This window comes from Perca flavescens, chromosome 1, assembly GCF_004354835.1.
Source record: "Perca flavescens isolate YP-PL-M2 chromosome 1, PFLA_1.0, whole genome shotgun sequence".
NCBI lineage: Eukaryota > Metazoa > Chordata > Actinopteri > Perciformes > Percidae > Perca > Perca flavescens.
This window is the reverse complement of record NC_041331.1, coordinates 39,867,512-39,886,983: the sequence shown is the minus strand read 5'-3', so window position 1 is coordinate 39,886,983 and position 19,472 is coordinate 39,867,512. Positions and strand designations below refer to the sequence as shown.

General features: G+C 42.0%; 1 protein-coding gene across 1 annotated transcript; it reads right to left on the bottom strand.

Moving 5' to 3' along the window:
• Window positions 1-1,413: 1,413 nt before the first annotated feature.
• Window positions 1,414-19,252, bottom strand: LOC114556507 (uncharacterized). The gene is made up of 6 exons (XM_028579441.1): window positions 19,085-19,252; window positions 18,099-18,286; window positions 8,787-8,885; window positions 6,950-7,102; window positions 3,978-4,232; window positions 1,414-2,218 (listed from the first exon to the last, which is right to left on the bottom strand). Exons 1-6 carry the CDS (start codon window positions 19,206-19,208, stop codon window positions 1,841-1,843), a joined length of 1,197 nt encoding a protein of 398 aa, XP_028435242.1. The 5' UTR covers window positions 19,209-19,252; the 3' UTR covers window positions 1,414-1,840.
• Window positions 19,253-19,472: the final 220 nt, after the last annotated feature.

The window sequence follows — 19,472 nt, the reverse complement described above, 5'->3', positions numbered from 1 at the left end:
GTCAGAATGTAAACTGGGCCACAGATGGTAAGCCCAATTACATTAACCTAAAACTAACTTCATTACAATGCCACAGCCCTTTTTTTTGTTATTAGAATATAGACATTAAGAGAATAAATCGTTATGCAAGTACTTTTACTTTTAATACTTAAAGTACATTTAAAATCAGGTACTTTTTACTTTTACTTAAGTAGGGTTGTCATTGTTGTACTTCTACTTTTACTAAAGTAAATATATCTCTGGTTATTTGTACTGAGATTAATAAAGTCTATCTTCTAATATCTTACAGAAGGAGTGCCGTAAAAACGGATACAACTTTATTTCTTCATTGCAGACCGATGGCAGCTGACAACCTTATAGTCGGCAAGATATAAGGAACAAAATTTGTAATTTAAGTGGTTTCATTTTTAAACTGTAACCTGATCGGGCACGATAAGTGCAAAAACCCAATTGAACATTTTTACAGAACAACAGGCAGTTTGTCAAACATGAACAGCATATTTCTTTACTCCAACACAAACCTGGCTCAGGGAATGGAGACTTTAATGGGAGAACACAAGCGATGCATCAAAGAATGAAAATTCGATGTTGAAAGCAAGTGTACCTGGAGGCATCGAGCCACGCCTGAACCAACTCACCACAAATTTGGGATAGGCAGTTTATTTTTGACGTCACTGGGCAACAGATCAAAGTGTTCTGAGAGAGAAACAAACTTCTGCACCTCCTCTTGGCTCTGTTTTCAGAAAATCTAGTAAATCTAGCCCTGACGGGAGACTTCGGCCAATCACAGGTCATTTCAGAGAGAGAGAGAGAGAGAGAGAGAGAGAGAGAGAGAGAGAGAGAGAGAGAGAGAGAGAGAGAGAGAGAGAGAGTTCTTATTGGCTGTTCTGCAAATGCAGGTGCAGGTAATTCAAGAATTCAAGGCTAAACTATTAAATACGAGACTTTGTCATCAATCTATCTAATTCAGTGTGCTTTTAACCCTTTGTTAACCAGAGAGCGACATCTACATTACATTACATGTCATTTGGCTGATGCTTTTATCCAAAGCAACTTACAATTAAGTGCTTTCAACTTTGAAGGTACAACCTCAAGACAATCTAGTTTCCTCTGTACCTTTTTTTTTTAATGCAAAAATAATCTCGCATTGCCAGACCTTCCTCCACAGCGCTGCGGAGGAGGGTCTGGTTAGTCCACACAGCATTGTGGGATGGGAAAAACTGGACGAATGGGAGCCGGACGGGGCAACGTTGCCTCTGCAAAATAGCCTCGGGGAAGGAACTTGTTTTGGTGTAACCTGTGTACGTTCAAAAGTAGTTTTAGTCGTGCAACAGAAAACTCCGATTGGACAGATAGTCTAGCTAGCTGTCTGGATTTACCCTGCAGAGATCTGAGGAGCAGTTAACCATAGTCCTCACAAATCCACCGGAGGTTAGAACGCCAACACAAAGAAAGAGGAAGGGGACGGACATCCGGCCTAAAAGAGGGACATCAGGCGGAATTTCTGTCGGCAACGGAGCAATCCTGGAAGTGGAACGTCGTGGATATGGACTATGCGACTATGTTTCTCCTATCTTCATCCTGCAGTGATGCACTGCTGTGAATCCATTCTGTGTTTTTACGGTGCCTTTAGCTGAGCTGGACCAAAAAATATTCAATGAAAACAAATCGATGATGAGCTAGCCTCGAATCGCAGTACGTATGTCATCTCAAAGGGCTTATAATGCAGGCCATCTGGATGAAATGAGTGATTAATACTCGGAAATGTTTTAGCTTTAAATACAAATAGGAAGCACATCTTTTTTTTTTTTTTTTTTTTTAAGATGTGGGTGGGAGGAGTCTAATTCTTTATCATTTCAGCCTTTTCATCCCCTCTGTTAGCATAAGCGTGCTCTTTTGGCTGCTTTGGCAGCGGTACGGCGTTCGAGGGAGTCGCCTTTCTCTTTTTTGTCGCCTCCGGCAGCAAGAGCAGTCCCGCTTCCACCGGCGCCTGCAACGCAACCTGACTGTGCAGGTCCTTGATAGTTGTTCTTAGTTCCTTCAGGTATGTGTCATCTTTTATAAGGTTCACGTAATCCATTATAGCCTTGAGATGTCCGATGCACTCCCTCCTGAGGGCTTTCGTGGCCGGTGGTGCCTCCGCTGGTGATTGGCTGCTGGCGGCCGGTGCCTCGGCTGGTGGTTGGCTGGCGGCGGCTGATGGGAGTGGCCGAAAAGGCTGAAATGATAAAGAAGCAGGCAAAATCAGTCAGTCATCGAGAAGAATACTCATGTATATATATATATATATATATATATATATATATATATATATATATATATATATATATATATATACACACGCATACACACACACACACACACACACACACACACACACACACACACACACACACACACACACACACACACACACACACACACACACACACACACACACACACACACACACACACACACACACACACACACACACACACCATTCTCTCTAGGGTGAGATCTGAAATAAAGTCTTTTAAAGACCTCATATTATGCTCATTTTCAGGTTAATAATTGTATTTAGAGGTTGTATCAGAATAGGTTTACATGGTTTCATTTTCAAAAAACACCATACTTTTGTTGTGCTGCACATTGCTGCAGCTCCTCTTTTCACCCTGTGTGTTGAGCTCTCTGTTTTAGCTACAGAGTGAGGCATCGCACTTCTGTTCCATCTTTGTTGGGAGTCGCATATGTGCAGTAGCTAGGTAAGGACTACTAGCCAGTCAGAAGCAGAGTATGAGGGCGTGCCCTGACAGTACCTAGGTAAGGACTACTAGCCAGTCAGAAGCAGAGTATGAGGGCGTGTCCTGACAGTAGCTAGGTAAGGACTACTAGCCAGTCAGAAGCAGAGTATGAGGGTGTGCCATGCTAGCAGCTAGGCGAGCATTATAACGTGTGTTACAAAGTGACCACGTTGGTCTCTGAAGTAAAGGCTGGACTACAATAGAGCTGTTTGGAGCAGTTGGTGAACAGTGTTTTCTGTTGGAGATGGTAAGTCCCTTTGGGGGGGGACTTTGGGCTTTTTCACTTTGTAAACCTATAACGTGCACAAAAAAGATATATAACACAATAAAGGAGGGAAAAGCCTAAAAACATAATATGAGCACTTAACCCTCTCCCAAGCTGACCGCAATAGGGAGGGGATGAATTAACAACCCTGATCGGCTCCTCCATATCTGAGAAAGCATGTGGAGGTAGAGAAAGCATGTGGAGGTAGAGAAAGCATGGGGAGGTAGAGAAAGCATGGGGAGGTAGAGAAAGCATGGGGAGGTAGAGAAAGCATGTGGAGGTAGAGAAAGCATGTGGAGGTAGAGAAAGCATGGGGAGGTAGAGAAAGCATGGGGAGGTAGAGAAAGCATGGGGAGGTAGAGAAAGCATGGGGAGGTAGAGAAAGCATGGGGAGGTAGAGAAAGCATGTGGAGGTAGAGAAAGCATGGGGAGGTAGAGAAAGCATGGGGAGGTAGAGAAAGCATGGGGAGGTAGAGAAAGCATGGGGAGGTAGAGAAAGCATGGGGAGGTAGAGAAAGCATGGGGAGGTAGAGAAAGCATGGGGAGGTAGAGAAAGCATGGGGAGGTAGAGAAAGCATATAAAACTTGGTCTGTCAGGGCCCCCACATCATGAAACGTGAAACTCTTCAAGCAGCTAAAATAAGTCAATCATCAGATATGTTAATAATCAGATATGTGATTTTCCATTACATTGTCAACTATAACTTAATCTGCAACTATTTTGATAATCGATTAACCAGTTTGAGTTTGTGAGCAGGAAAGTCGCCAGATGCCACAATCTTCTCAACATAGTCCTACTGAGAAATCCAGAGAGAGTTGTGTGGAGCCGATAGTCTTAATTAGCTTGGTAGCAACTCATTTGGTAATGGCTTCAATGTAATGGACGTTCATTAATATCAAAAAGTTACGCACTAAAGCGTCAATCTCACCTGTAGATTCTCCTGATCAATACTGGAGTGCCTCACGGATTCTTTAGCCTTCCCCATCAGGTTGCGGATATCTTTATCGGTGGGGTAGAACCTTCTTCTTGTAGGTGATGGCGGCCTTTCATCCTTGAAGAGGTGTCTCTCCACAAACTGTCTAGAGTGCTGTCTCATCTCGCTCACTCGTCTCACCCCACTTTTGGTGAGTTCTATGATGTGGCTCTTCACACGTTCATCCACAGGTTCATGGATACCGGCATCCTGCACAATGTGTCATAAGAAAAGGATGTTTCCACTTTCTAAACCTGGGCAATAGATCCAAAATCCTATTGTATTACTGTTTACGTGTGTGTGTGTGTGTGTGTGTGTGTGTGTGTGTGTGTGTGTGTATGTATATATTAACTTTTTTAATATACATAGATCTGTACATTGTAGTCAAATAATTTACCTTGTTCAGCTTTGTTGTCCTTTTATTTAGCCATATGTCTATTTCTGTGTATGTACATTGAGAGCAACAAAAAGCCAACGGGACCCAATTCGGTCTTAATTTCTATCATTTTACACGGGCTCGGGCTTGCGCTCCGGGTTGCTTGTAAATGAGCGGTCAGGTGATGCGTTTCGATTAGCGCGAAAATGGATGGTGAGGAGGTGAAACGGAGGCTGGCCTCTGGAGGACTTGCTTTAATTCTTCGTTTCAACTTCCAAGTGGCCATTAGCCTACGTTAGTCATGAATAAATTATGTTAAAACATGTATAAATGACTCATTCTTGACAAAATGCAAAAGAGCTGTGTGCTTGAATAATGTTGGGCTGTAAACGGGTTTGGGCTTTTAAACTTTTAAGGCCCGATTACTGCTGTAGTTCACACTTACTTGGCCATGAAAGCTGATTCTCAAAAAGTTGTCAGTCGTGTTAGTCATCTGAGTTTAAAATCCTTCTATTGACCTACAAAGCTCTAAAGGGTCTAGCACCATCATATCTAGAAGAGCTCCTAATACCCTATTGTCCCACTAGAGCACTGCGCTCCCAGAATGCAGAGTTACTGGTGGTACCTAGAGTCTCTAAAAGTAGAATGGGAGCCAGAGCCTTCAGCTACCAGGCTCCTCTCTTATGGAACCAGCTCCCGATCTGGGTTCGGGAGGCAGAAACTGTAATCGCTTTCAAGAATGAACTTAAAACTCTTCTATTTGATAAAGCTTATAGTTAGGGAGAGAGGAGTTGCAGTGTTCACCTAACTGGCCCACCTGCTTCTCTTCATAATTGTTAGATTAATAATACATAACAAAGTAGAGGGAGACAGGCCAGCCAAGCCCGATCCGGCAGGGGGACAGTTCTAAGCCCGAAAAAAAAGCTATAGCTCTCCTTATGACCTGTCTCTCTTAGTTACGCTGTTATAGTTACGCTGTTATAGTTCTAGACTGCCGGGGGACTTCCTTCCTCTGACACACTGAGCTGCTCTCTCCTCTCCCTTTCTATTTTCTATTTACTATTTACTTTTACTATTACTATTTGTGTGTATCCAGTCCCAGAAATGCTTGTTACTAATCCTAGCTTCTGGGGAGTTTACTCCCCGGAGTCCTTATGTTTTTTCCCCCAGCGTATATCCTTGGAGAACGTTGGCACCTGGTTGCAGCTGTCGCCGTGGTCCTGCTGCACTCCCTGCTGAGCTCAGCGATGCCCTGCAATGTCATGCTGCTTCCTGCTGAACCCTGCAGCTTCCCGCTACATCCAGTCACTGTTCCATTATTAATGTGACTATTATCGCCACTGTTCATCACACCCCCAACCGGCCCGTCAGACACCTCCTACCAAGAGCCTGGGTCTGTCCGAGGTTTCTTCCCAAGAGGGAGTTTTTCCTCCCCACTGTCGCACTGCTTGCTCTTGAGGGAATTACTGTAATTGTTGGAATTGTTGGGGCTTTGTAAATTATAGAGTGTGGTCTAGACCTACTCTATCTGTAAAGTGTCTCGAGATAACTCTTGTTATGATTTGATACTATAAATAAAATTGAATTGAATTGCCAGGGTTAGACTGATTTGTATTGTCTATGTTTTGCCAGTTAAAGGTGAGCCGCCTACATACGATCTGCAGTTAAACCGCTCTTCGCTTGCTGTGCCGGTGTTTTCCTATGAGAAGAGCAGTGCAAAAAACTCAGAGGAAGCGCTACCCTTGGCGTGGCGCAGCGCTCGAAATTGGCGCCAAGCGCTGCTCTCAAAGTTCACATTATTCCAACTTTGACCTTGTTGCTCCTGACTTTTAAAGGGGCAGCTCTGAGCCCTACCTCAGTTTTACCTCTGATCATGTGTAGGCGGCTTAGGACGCACAAAGGTTTGCTATGGATTGTTGATTTCTGAGGGCTGAAACGTGTTTAGAATAAATAGAGAAATTAGACTATTTTTTTTCTTACTTTCAAGTCTACTTCCAGGGATCTGCACCTCACGACAGCCTTTGGTGTTTTGTTATTGTTCTATATCATACAGCAGTTTTTTTTTTATGGTTATTGCGATATCAACTAGTGCAATATACACATCGCGAAAGGCTGCGACATATCGAAAAGACACTCAATCGATTTTTTTGTGTTAGTTGAAAGAAAATATCAGTAGAAAATTGCACTTTAAAAAGTAATTGTCATTTTTTTAGTGGTGCCTTTTATATTCAATTTGTTCAATAAAATGTTGGAAATAATTTTCAGTCATTTGTTTTAAATTCAATAAGCAATTTGTATAACCCAGAATACTGAAAGACTTCAATATCTGTTAATGTATCGCAAGTAATATTGTTATCGCGACATTAATGTGATCACATATTGCATATTTTCCTCTTATGGCGCAGCCCTAAGCACAGTAACATATAGTCTTTCTTAAGAAGAAACAATTTCTGTAAGATGTTCATCAGATGAGTATGGCTCAGGTGTGCGCCCAGTAATTATGTTTTGTCATGATATCAGATAATTTCAGTATTTCCTTTTCAGAATGTACCTGTCCATACAAAGGGTGGCCAACATGGTCTTCGATGGCAGGGGTCCGTACATAGAAGAAATCCTCCCAGCGGACAGAGGAGGGATCATTCTTCACATCCTCCTTGAGTTTTGTTACCATTTTCCTCCGCTGACTGTCCTTGTTATCTGCCACCTGAAAGACAAACCGGAGGATGACTACTTTTCAGCTACTTCTATATATTTAAAACTGTACAATACATTTGGAGAAGACATGTACTAATGATAATCAAGATTCATAACCCTTGTGTTGTCTTCCATTGGACCATGCACGCAGGTGCTCCCGGGTCAAAACTGAAATAGAAACTAAACACCTTTTCTGATGTTTTTGTCCCTTTTTCCAGACACTTTTGGCACTTTTTTTTCAATGTTTTTGTGTCATGATTGGGAGTGTCTGTTGTAGTGTTTCCGGTTTTATTTTGTAATATCGGTTTTCTCCCTAGTTGTGTCTTGTTTTACTTCCTGTCTTGTGTTTTCCCTCCAAGGAGGTAAGCTTCGCTTCAGAACTCGAACCTCCTATGGCGCCATTTTAATGCTACAAAGCGATCACCTCCTGTTAGCATCCCATTGACTCCCATTCATTTTGACGTCACTTGACAGCGAATAACTTTACATCTGCAGCGTTTAAAGACTCTATTTGTCCGTTGTTTATTTCTAAAGAAACACGACAATGTATAAAAGGCTCCATTACTTCGTAGCTCACGTTATGGCTCCGTAGCAGAACGTTTTTGTAAAAATAGGCTAACGATTGAGTCATAACCACGCAACTTACTGTCACATAGTAGAGGAATTACCGTATAGCACAGGAGAAGCTCGCAGGCAGTTTGGACTTACATTAGCTGTTTAGGTTGAATTACTAATGTTAACTAGCATGTTAGTGATCAATAATTAGCCTGTGCCTATGTTATCTCCTTACATATACCTACAGTCTCACGTCACATTTACGTTGTCTCTCTCAGTTGGAGGCTGTGCAGTAAAGCAAGAGATCACCGGAAAAGTGCTTCTAATAGCCTTCACTGGTCTCCGTCCACAGCGACGGGATCCATTGGTCCATTCTTATATACTGTAGGTTTCCCTCCTGTATGATTGTCTGCCCCGCCCTGATGTATTACACCTGTTCCTGATACCTTGTGTCACCTGTCTCTTGTTTAACCTCATTACCTTGTGTATTTAGCCTCTGTGTTGTCTTTGTGTCTTGTCGGATAATTTTTCTGTTCCGTTTCTGGTTTGTCGGGTACTGTTGTGTCGAGCTCCTCTTGCATGATATTGTAGGTCTTTTGTACTCTGTTGTTGTACACCTGTTTCTTCAGGACTCTTTTTGTTTTACCCTTTGCCTCATTAAATCTTTGAACTCTACACTGCTCCAGCTTCTCTGCATTTGGGTCCAAGCTTCGCCACTCCCGTGACATTTTGGCACTTTTTTGCAGTTGAATGCTTCTTTTCACTAGACTACCATATATAAACAACACTCACACCAACTTATTAGTTTTACACTTATTTTTGGAATTCATGGTCAATAAACCTAATTTATACGGAAGTTCAGAGAGGATACTGTTTCAAAAACCTTTCAATTTCTTTTTCAAATGCAAAAAAATTGAACAAAACACCCAAACTTCAATAAAAAAGTAGAGATCCGATCTCTTGTTGGACTTGCGAAGGAGCTGTAAGGAATCATCCATCTGTGTTATTTTTGGGTAAATAAAATTAGTTAGTTAAAAAGAAATCCATATTTCTAAAATAGAAATTTAGAAAATGGGTCAAATTTGACCCGAAGACAACACAAGGGTTAAATGAAGAAAGGGTGGAGCCAACCGTCTAACCTTATAATCAGGGAACTTGGCAATCCTCGAAATGTTGAGCACTGCCGGACACCCGAGCTTCTTTGTGGTCTTAATAAGACGTCTGTTCTTCTGATTGTACTTGAAATAAAGAATTTACATTACAATGCAGTGGTCATATCATTGTAAGCAGCATTTTCCCATTAAAACCGAGTGGATTATATTTTTATGTATTTATTAGGGATGTAACGATGCACTCAACTTACGATTCGATGGTTCATGATACAATTTTCTCAGGAATGTTTTTTTTTTAACAGAATGAGCTGCAGACAAATATATTTAAAAATATAGTATAATATTTTAGACAAAGATAGTCCTTTTATTTATATAAACTGTGCAATACAACAGATGTGTCCTTATCAAAAGTGCCACTGAAATTGTACTTTATCTTATACAAACATTAACTAAATAAATAGAAAAAAAACAGACCACTCAAAGCGCTTTTACGTCACACACACACACGGCCGCCGTACAAGATGCCACCTGTTCATCAGATAAACATTCACACTCTGATGGCGCAATATCGGGAGCAATTCATGGTTCACTGTTTTGCCCAAGGACACTTTGACATAGGACTGGAGGGCCAGGGATTGAACCACCAACCTTTCGATTGGTAGGCGACTGCTCTACCACGTAAGCCACAGCCGCTCCGACGTAGTGACTGAACAACCAAGTGAAACCAAAAGTAGATTACGCCATAGGACATTTAAAGAGCTCATATTATGCTCATTTTCAGGTTATATCAGAATAGGTTTACATGGTTTAATTTTCAAAAAACACCATATTTATGTTGTACTGCACATTGCTGCAGCTCCTCTTTTCACCCTGTGTGTTGAGCTCTCTGTTTTAGCTACAGAGTGAGACATCTCACTTCTGTTCCATCTTTGTTGGGAGTCGCACATGCGCAGTGGCTAGGTAAGGACTACTAGCCAGTCAGAAGCAGAGTATGAGGGCGTGCCCTGACAGTACCTAGGTAAGGACTACTAGCCAGTCAGAAGCAGAGTATGAGGGCGTGCCCTGACAGTACCTAGGTAAGGACTACTAGCCAGTCAGAAGCAGAGTAGGAGGGCGTGCCCTGACAGTACCTAGGTAAGGACTACTAGCCAGTCAGAAGCAGAGTATGAGGGCGTGCCCTGACAGTACCTAGGTAAGGACTACTAGCCAGTCAGAAGCAGAGTATGAGGGCGTGCCATGCTAGCAGCTAAGCGAGCATTATAACGTGTGTTACAAAGTGACCACGTTGGTCTCTGAAGTAAAGGCTGGACTACAATAGAGCTGTTTGGAGCAGTTGGTGAACAGTGTTTTCTGTTGGAGATGGTAAGTCCCTTTGGGGGGGACTTTGGGCTTTTTCACTTTGTAAACCTAGAACGTGCACACACAAAAAAAAAAAAAATATTTATATATATATATATATATATATATATATATATATATATATATATATATATACACATATATATACATATATATATACATATATACATATATAGACATATATATATATATATACATGTTGCAGCCAATTTGGATGAGTGTGTGTGCATGGATAGTGTGTGTGTGGGTGGTAGGTTTGTGTGAATGGTTTGATCGTTACGTCACCTGCGCACCTGTGTGTATGTGCTAATTAGCCAGGGTAGTAAGGGAATCACAGGTGAGCCAGAGGGAGAATCTAGTCTGGGAAGCCACACAGTTTTTCAACCTCAGCTGTGCGATAGTGATGGTTTTTAGATCTCGTCTGTTCATTTTTAATCTTGCAAGTCAGTTTTTTGTATGTGTTTTTAAATACATTTCTACAATAAAGAATTAACTATACGGCGATGGCGGACCTCATTTTTTGCAACAGCAAGAGTTGGAAATGGCTTCAAATTCCCTGCAGTGGCATTTTTTGTGGACAGATTGCCACTACATTATGTTGAAAAACTTAGCTTCAAAGGACGGAACTATTGGATCTGCAGGTGGAAGGACACACCGCGCTTCATTCATTGCGTGCCAGCTGAATCCACTCATTTGGACACAGATACAGCCTGCGCAAAAGCTTTGCAGAAGAATCACGGTAGGACAAAACAAGAATTGTTACGCTGTGTGGAAGAGATTGGCCTTCTCACAAAAGGGATACAGGTACATCCTGCTACAATTCTTAATAAAGTCTTCAGCAGTTCTTCTAAATCAATATCAAAATGAGTGATGTGTCTGCAGCTGTCAGTCAAAGTGAAACGGAAAATGAACGTGGTAAAAGATCGGTCAAACTAACGGCCAAAGCATTGGAATTAAAAATAATATCAAATCAAAAGGAAAGGAATTCCAGGATAAAGAAACTACACAAATTAACAAAGGAAGTTAAGCAACTGATGCTTTCAAAGGGAAATGTGTCTGAGGTACAAACAAAGTATGAAATGTGTTTGAAACTTTGTGTGGAAATTGAACAGTTTCATGAATCATTGAAACAAAAGCTACCTGAGGATGAAATGTCAAAACAAAATGAATGGGTTGAAGCACAAATGCACAGCAATAAAGCAATAATACAAAACATGGACATGTGGTTGCTTGACAAAAGGGACAATGATGATGATGATGATGATGATGCTGCACTAAACAAAACTGTGCTCAAAACTGCACCTGCCACAGCTGTGGTCACTGATGACATTGGTCCAGGGGACAGCATTTCTAATGTTGGTGGTAAAACAGGCTTATCAACTGGCCGTTACAGTCAAAGGTCTTCAAGGTCTTCAATTTCCTCTGCATGCCTAAAAGCAGAGGCGGAAAGGGCTGCTCTCCTTGCAAAGGCAGCTGCCCTTAAAGAAAGACATGAGCTGGACGCTCAGGAGGAGCAAATCCGACAGAAAAAGGAATTGCTGGAATTGCAAAGTCAAATTGCTGTTCAAACTGCAAAGGTTAATGTGTACAGAGCATCTGATGTGCAGAGCTCAAGAGCTCATTCAGATGGAATGAATTCTTATCTGAGAAGTTCTAAACGTAAATCTTCTTTCAGACTCTCTGCTATGGAATTTGTTCCACAAAGTTCAAAGCATCAATTCAATCACCCACCAACAGGAGGCAGTAATGTGGCAGTGCTAATGGAGGCACAGCCTACATATTCCAATCATCAATTCAATCATCCACCAACAGGAGGCAGTAATGCGTCAGTGCTAATGGAGGCACAGCCTAACTATTCCAATCATCAGTTGAATATTCCACCAATAGGAGGCAACAAAACTGCCATATCAATGGGAGCACGACACCAGGAGACATTTTCAAAGCATGTTGGACCAAAAGTTTATGCTCTGAATCCCCAACCAAGCATTCCTCAAATATTTCAGGAAACATCTCATGCAATACATGACACAAAGGAACCCATTCAACGTGTTGAACTGATGCAAACTAATGTTGACCAAGGCAATCTTCTTTCCATCATGCAACGACAAAATGAAATAACTGCTCTGCTAGTGCAACAACATTCTTCATTATCATTACCTCCAAGAGATATACCAAGTTTTGATGGAGATCCTCTTGAGTATAGCACATTTATCAGAGCATTTGAGCATGGAGTGGAAGGAAAGGCTGCTAGCAGCATAGACTGTTTATACTTTTTGGAGCAGTATACCAAAGGACAACCAAGGGAGCTGGTTAAGAGCTGTCAACACATGCCACCAGACAGAGGATATCAAAGAGCAAGGACCCTTTTAAAAGAACGCTTGGAAATGAACAAAAAATAGCCACTGCCTACATGGAGAAAGCTTTTGGATGGCCATCAGTAAAATCAGAAGATATTGAAGCTTTGCAAGCTTTTGCTTTGTTTTTACGTGTCTGCTGTAATGCTATGGAGGACATCAGCTATATGTCAGAGATGAATATGCCATCCAACATGCGTGCTATTGTCTTGAAGCTACCATATAAATTGAGAGAAAAATGGAGAAACACTGCTTATGAGCTGCAGGAGAAGCACAGTCGCGAAGCAGGTTTCAGTGATATTGTCAACTTAATTGAAAGGCAAGTGTCCATTGCTTCCAGTCCACTCTTTGGAAACATCCAGGACACATTCACCTCAACACCTCAGTATAAAGAGAAAATAAAGTCTCACAAGGATGCTTTAAAGGAAAAGGAAGCAGTTTTGCTACTTCTGTGGCAGCGGTCAATGCTCAACCTGTGACTCAAATGCAAAATGAGAGAAACTTACCTGATAAACCATCAAGGGTGTTTTGTCTGCTGTGTGAAGAGGGTCACAAATTGGAGTCGTGTCCCAAAATGGAAAAGAAGTTACACAGTGAAAAAATGAACTTCTTAAAGGAGAAAGGTGTTTGTTTTGGATGTTTATCTGTTGGACACATGAGCAAGGACTGTCATAGGCGTCTGTCTTGCAAAGTGTGTAATTTAAAACATCCTACCATCCTTCACATCCATTCAAGAGAAAAAATCAATTCAGAGGACACGCAGCAGGAAATATCAGGAAACAGTCATGCAGTTTCTCCCAAGACATGTGGCCATATAGGGGCCGGAGCACAGGACAGCGTCTTGGCAATTGTGCCTGTACAGATTAAGGCTAAGAAAGGCAGCGAAATGCTAACCACATATGCATTTTTAGATCCTGGCAGCACTGCCACTTTCTGCTCTGAGCGACTCATGAGGGAGCTAAAGGTCAGAGGAAGGAGTGCCAAAATCCTGTTAAGGACTATGAATCAAGAAAAGTTTGTTGACAGTCATGTTATCTCAGGACTGGAGATAGCTGCACTAATGGTAACACCTACTTTGAATTGCCAGAAGTCTACACTCAGTGTAAGATGCCTGTGACTCGGGACAACATTCCACGACAGGAAGAGTTAAGTGCTTGGCCACACTTAAGCTCTGTGGAAATTCCTGTAATTGATGCTGATGTGGAGCTGTTAATTGGGACCAATGTGCCAAAGGTAATGGAACCATGGCAAGTGGTACACAGCAACAATGAAGGACCTTATGCTGTTAGAACCATACTCGGCTGGGTTATCAATGGACCAGTGAGAGGAGGCAATGAGACTGAGATCAGCTGCCCCACTATCGTAGCTAACAGAATAACCATTGCTCACATAGAGGAACTGCTGGTGAAGCAATATAACCATGACTTCAATGAAAAATCATCAGATGACAAGCCAGAAATGTCCAGAGAAGATCTTTATTTTATGGCAATCATGAACAGTTCAGCTGAACTTAACAATGGACATTACTGCTTGAGATTACCTTTCAGAGAGGATAATGTTGTCATGCCTAATAACCGTCACGTTGCTGAGCAAAGAGTCCTTTGCCTGAAAAGGAAATTCGAGAAAAATGCAACATTTAAGGAGGAATATGTTCATTTCCTTGGTGACGTCATAGACAAGGGCTATGCAGAGAGAGTGCCAGAACACCAATTGGAAGGAAAAGAAGGAAAAGTCTGGTACATCCCGCACCATGGCGTGCACCATCCTAAAAAGGGAACCTTGAGAGTGGTGTTTGACTGCGCTGCAAGTTTCAAAGGGATTTCCCTCAACAGTCAACTACTCCAGGGACCTGACTTGACAAATTCTTTGCTTGGAGTTCTCATAAGGTTTCGTCAAGAAAGTATAGCAGTGATGGCGGATATACAGGCAATGTATCACCAAGTCAAAGTGGCAGAACAGGATACAGATTTTCTTCGTTTCCTCTGGTGGCCAAATGGTGAACTGACACAACATCTCACTGAATACAGAATGACTGTTCATTTGTTTGGTGCTATATCATCGCCTAGCTGTGCCAGTTTTGCCTTAAGAAAGACTGCTGATGACAACAGAGAAGAATTTCCAGCACATGTGATCAACACCATCAAGCAGAACTTTTATGTAGATGACTGCTTGAAATCCATGCCTTCAGAGGCAGAAGCCATGGCATTGGTGGGAAACTTGACAGCTGTATGCCAGTTGGGAGGGTTTCAGTTGTTAAAATGGGTCAGCAACAGTCGATCAGTGTTGGAATCCATTGATGCAGAGAAAAGAGCCAAAGAAATGAAAGGACTGGATTTCGACAGGGACAATCTCCCTGTGGAGAGAATATTGGGACTGCAATGGTGTGCAGAAACCGACACTTTCAGATTCAAGATGGCAGTCCAAGAAAGACCATTTACAAGAAGAGGCATCTTGTCTGTTGTGAGCTCAGTATACGATCCCATTGGATTTCTGGCACCTTTTACCTTACCTGCCAAGTTGATGCTGCAAAACCTCTGTAGGTTGAGCTACAGTTGGGATGACCTTATTCCTCCACACTACCAGCTGCAGTGGGTCAGGTGGCTAGAAGACCTAAAAGGGCTTAGCGTATTCAGCGTGTCAAGATGCATCAAACCAAAAGATTTCGGAAAACTCATAAGTGTCCAACTACATCACTTCTCTGATGCTAGTGAGGATGGTTACGGCACAGTTTCATATCTGAGGCTAAAAAACCACTGGGACAAGATTCACTTAGCCTTCATTTTAGGGAAGGCACGAGTTGCTCCAGTAAAGAAAGTGACAATCCCAAGGATGGAATTAACGGCTGCTGTGCTTGCTGTTAGAGTTGACAGAATGTTGAAAGCAGAGTTGCAACTAGAGCTGGAAAGTTCAATCTTCTGGACGGACAGCACAACTGTGCTAAAGTACATCAGGAATGAAACAAAACGCTTTCACACCTTTGTGTCAAATAGGATCTCCATTATCAGAGAAGCCACTGTTGTCTCCCAATGGAGGTATGTTGACACAAAACAGAATCCAGCAGACGAGGCCTCTCGTGGTTTGAAAGCTGAGGAACTCCTTACATGTTGCAGATGGATCCACGGCCCAGATTTCCTTTTCAAGAATGAAAGTGAATGGCCTATTAATATTGTGGAGCCTGCTTCTTTCAGCTGTGATGACCCTGAGGTCAAAGGACATGCTATTGTGAATACTATAATTATCAAAGAGTCACAGAATGCAACAACACAGCTGATTACCAACTTCTCGTCATGGAAAAGGTTGAAGACCTCAGTTGCTTGGTTTCATCAGTGGAGAAAGGTGTTGCAGTTGTTGTCTCAAAAAGACAGGAAATACAAGCGTGTGTGTCAGGTAATGGACTTAACATAATTGAACAGAAGAACAAAGTGGAAAAGGAAATGCAAAGCTTCAAAGCCACATTGGGTGGTCAGACTTTGGCATTGGAAGATATTAACACAGCTGAAAGTGCCATTATTCAGTACTGCCAAATGGAAAAGTTCAGTGATGAAATAACTGCATTGAAAAGTGGAACATCTGGAGTTAAGAAAAGTAGTCCGATTTACAAACTTGACCCAGTGCTGGAAAATGGGCTCTTGAGAGTGGGAGGACGACTCAGTAAAGCGGCAATGCCTGATGGCATGAAACATCCAGTCATTCTTGCTAAAAATCAGCACATCTCAACTCTCATTTTGCGCCACATTCATGAGCAACTGGGACATTGTGGAAGAAATCATCTGCTTTCCAGACTTCGCCAACAGTATTGGATCACCAGTGCTAATTCTGCAGCCAGAAAGATCCTCTCTTCCTGTGTTATTTGCAGACGCTATAGGGGAAAGCTGGGTGAACAAAAGATGGCAGATTTACCAAAGGAAAGACTCAACCAGATCTCCCACCTTTTACAAATGTGGGTGTCGATTATTTTGGTCCTTTTGAGGTGAAGGCAGGCCGTAGCCGCATCAAAAGATATGGAGTTATCTTTACTTGTATGGCCAGCAGGGCAGTGCACTTGGAAGTGGCATACTCATTGGACACCAGTTCTTGCATCCATGCACTGCGCCGATTCATTTCAAGACGAGGCCAAGTGTCACACATCAGGTCTGATAACGGAACCAACTTTGTTGGAGCAGAACGCTTGAACTGAGACAAGCTCTATCTGCTCTGAACCACAAGCAAATTCAAAACACATTACTTCAATCTGGAATAAAATGGAGCTTCAACACCCCTAGTGCTTCACATCACGGAGGAGTATGGGAGAGAATCATTCGTATGGTCAGGAAGGTGCTGAATTCAGTACTTCATCAGCAAACTACAGACGACGAAGGACTGCAAACTCTTCTGTGTGAGGTGGAAGCTATCCTTAATGACCGTCCCACTCACAAAAACTTCAGATGATCCCAATGACTTGGAACCCCTGACTCCCAATCACATTATTTTGTTAAAAGGCAAACCTGCGCTACCACCAGGACTTTTTGACACAAGTGATCTGTACACCAGACAGCGATGGAGGCAAGTTCAGTATCTTGCTGATCTTTTCTGGCACAGATGGGTTCGGGAGTACATACCACTGCTACAGGAACATGGCGGTGGTCAAAGGATAAGAGGAGCTTTGTTGCAGGGGACATTGTTCTTGTGGCGGACTCTACTGCCCCTCGTGGATCCTGGCTGTTAGGAAAGGTGTTGCAGACCTTTCCAGACAAGCAGGGACTGGTACGGTCTGTCAAAGTTCTGACCAAATGCAACATACTTGAGAGACCGATTACAAAGATCTGTCTTCTGTTGGAGGCTGATTAAGACTTTTGTAATTACTTATTCCATGGATATTTATGGACATTATTGACTGAAAATGCACACTTGTACTATGAACATTATTGATTGATTTGTCATTGGCTCCATTATTAATTTTGTGAATTGTTGTGTTATTATACAATAACAATTAGGGGCCGGTGTGTTGCAGCCAATTTGGATGAGTGTGTGTGCATGGATAGTGTGTGTGTGGGTGGTAGGTTTGTGTGAATGGTTTGATCGTTACGTCACCTGCGCACCTGTGTGTATGTGCTAATTAGCCAGGGTAGTAAGGGAATCACAGGTGAGCCAGAGGGAGAATCTAGTCTGGGAAGCCACACAGTTTTTCAACCTCAGCTGTGCGATAGTGATGGTTTTTAGATCTCGTCTGTTCATTTTTAATCTTGCAAGTCAGTTTTTTGTATGTGTTTTTAAATACATTTCTACAATAAAGAATTAACTATACGGCGATGGCGGACCTCATTTTTTGCAACAGCAAGAGTTGGAAATGGCTTCAAATTCCCTGCAGTGGCATTTTTTGTGGACAGATTGCCACTACAATACATATATATACATATATATATATATCAATAAAGGAAAGGTAAAAAGCCAAAAAGAATAATATGAGCACTTTAAAAACTGCATTGTGATTCAGTTTTTATCGCAACCAGTTGTAATCTTCACACATTTATATTGATTTTAACCGATACATCGTTACATCCCTATGAATTACAGATGTTGAGGATGAACATTCAAGTGAACGGATCATAAGAATAACAGACAGACAGACAGACAGACAGCAGCCTACCTCCTTCTGCTTTGCCTCAGCATATCTCATCTTCTGCTGTCTGGACCTGTCTCTCCCCAGGTGACAGCCCAAATGCTGATAGGCAATGAATACGAAAGGCACCCCATCAAAGGGGATGCTGGCTGTCTTTTGGGCACTTTCATGACTCCACTCCCATCGCACTCTCATCGGATTTGATGGCTGCCATGCTAAATATTGGTTAAGAAAGGATAGCGTTACGACAGGTCATTTGGAGGCTTCAGTGACGCTTACGGACAGAGGCGCTAAATCAAAATCTACCGGCCGCTTTATTAGGCACACTTGTACACAATCTAATGGGATCCGGCACAAATAAATGATGCCTTTGCAAAGAAAATAATGTTCAGTTTTGATTGACACGGTAAAGAGTGTGGTTAATTTAACTACATGTGTATTATTTAGGTAAGTGGTATTGAACTGGGCTGCAGAGATGTGTTTCTAATAGTTTGGCCACTCCATTCACATAAATTAGAGGGACAGAATATTAGGAACACCAGTACAACACCACCACTATGACTTCATTAATAAACAAAGTAGTATTAATACCTTTCTGACAGTATCAGTGTCAACAAAAACGGAAGAATTAATAATTGACGTCACAGTAAACATAAACATTCTAAATGGCACCAAGACTTCCTGTTGCAGTGTGAATGACATCAACTGACAACAAGGTGCCATGCAGGCTGTTGCCTAGCAATGGAATTCCATTGAAAAGTAACATTAAAAGTTAAATTCATGGCAGAGCTGTTAAATAGCTAAATAAATAAAAGTTTTCGCTACCATAGACCGGGTGTTACTAATTAAGTTTTCGACATAGATATTGTTCTATATCTATGGTTTTCGATGAGTGTTTTCTTTTTTTTTTTAGGCTAACGTTACCCAAGCTAGTTAAATGCTAACGAAAGCTAACGTTACAGCGATAAAAACACAGACGTCAACGTTAGCTTTTGCCGGTTACAAACACTTACCAGTACCGTGGAAATGCTTGTCAGACTTATGAACGATGTACTTGGTACGTGTAGTTTCCTCCAAAGTTTTTACATAGTTTTCCACAGCCCCCTTGGACCGGAGAACTGTAGCCACCTCAGCCATGGTTGATGCTAGAATGGATGGTCCGGAGGCCGAGCGAAGGCATGACTCGGTTCTGATTGGTTGATCGGCTGGTTAGGTTTAGCCATGGGGAGTAAGATTGGTTAAGGTTTTGTAACAAGCCCACGGTAAGCCAATCAGAGGCAGATTTGGGCGGGACATGCCTTCGCACGTCCTTCCGGACCATCTATTCTAGCAGCAACCGGTATCAACCAATGACTGTATAAATTATAAAATAATATTTTTACAGTCATTTGGCATCAACCC

Excerpts from the sequence above, each read along its gene's own strand:
- LOC114556507 (XM_028579441.1), bottom strand. The coding sequence starts at position 19,208 with ATGGCTGAGGTGGCTACAGTTCTCCGGTCCAAGGGGGCTGTGGAAAAC. Across the intron at positions 8,886-18,098 it reads CTGAGGCAAAGCAGAAGGAG|TACAATCAGAAGAACAGACG; the intron begins GTAGGCTGCTGT and ends CTTTATTTCAAG. Across the intron at positions 2,219-3,977 it reads TTGATCAGGAGAATCTACAG|CCTTTTCGGCCACTCCCATC; the intron begins GTGAGATTGACG and ends TTATCATTTCAG.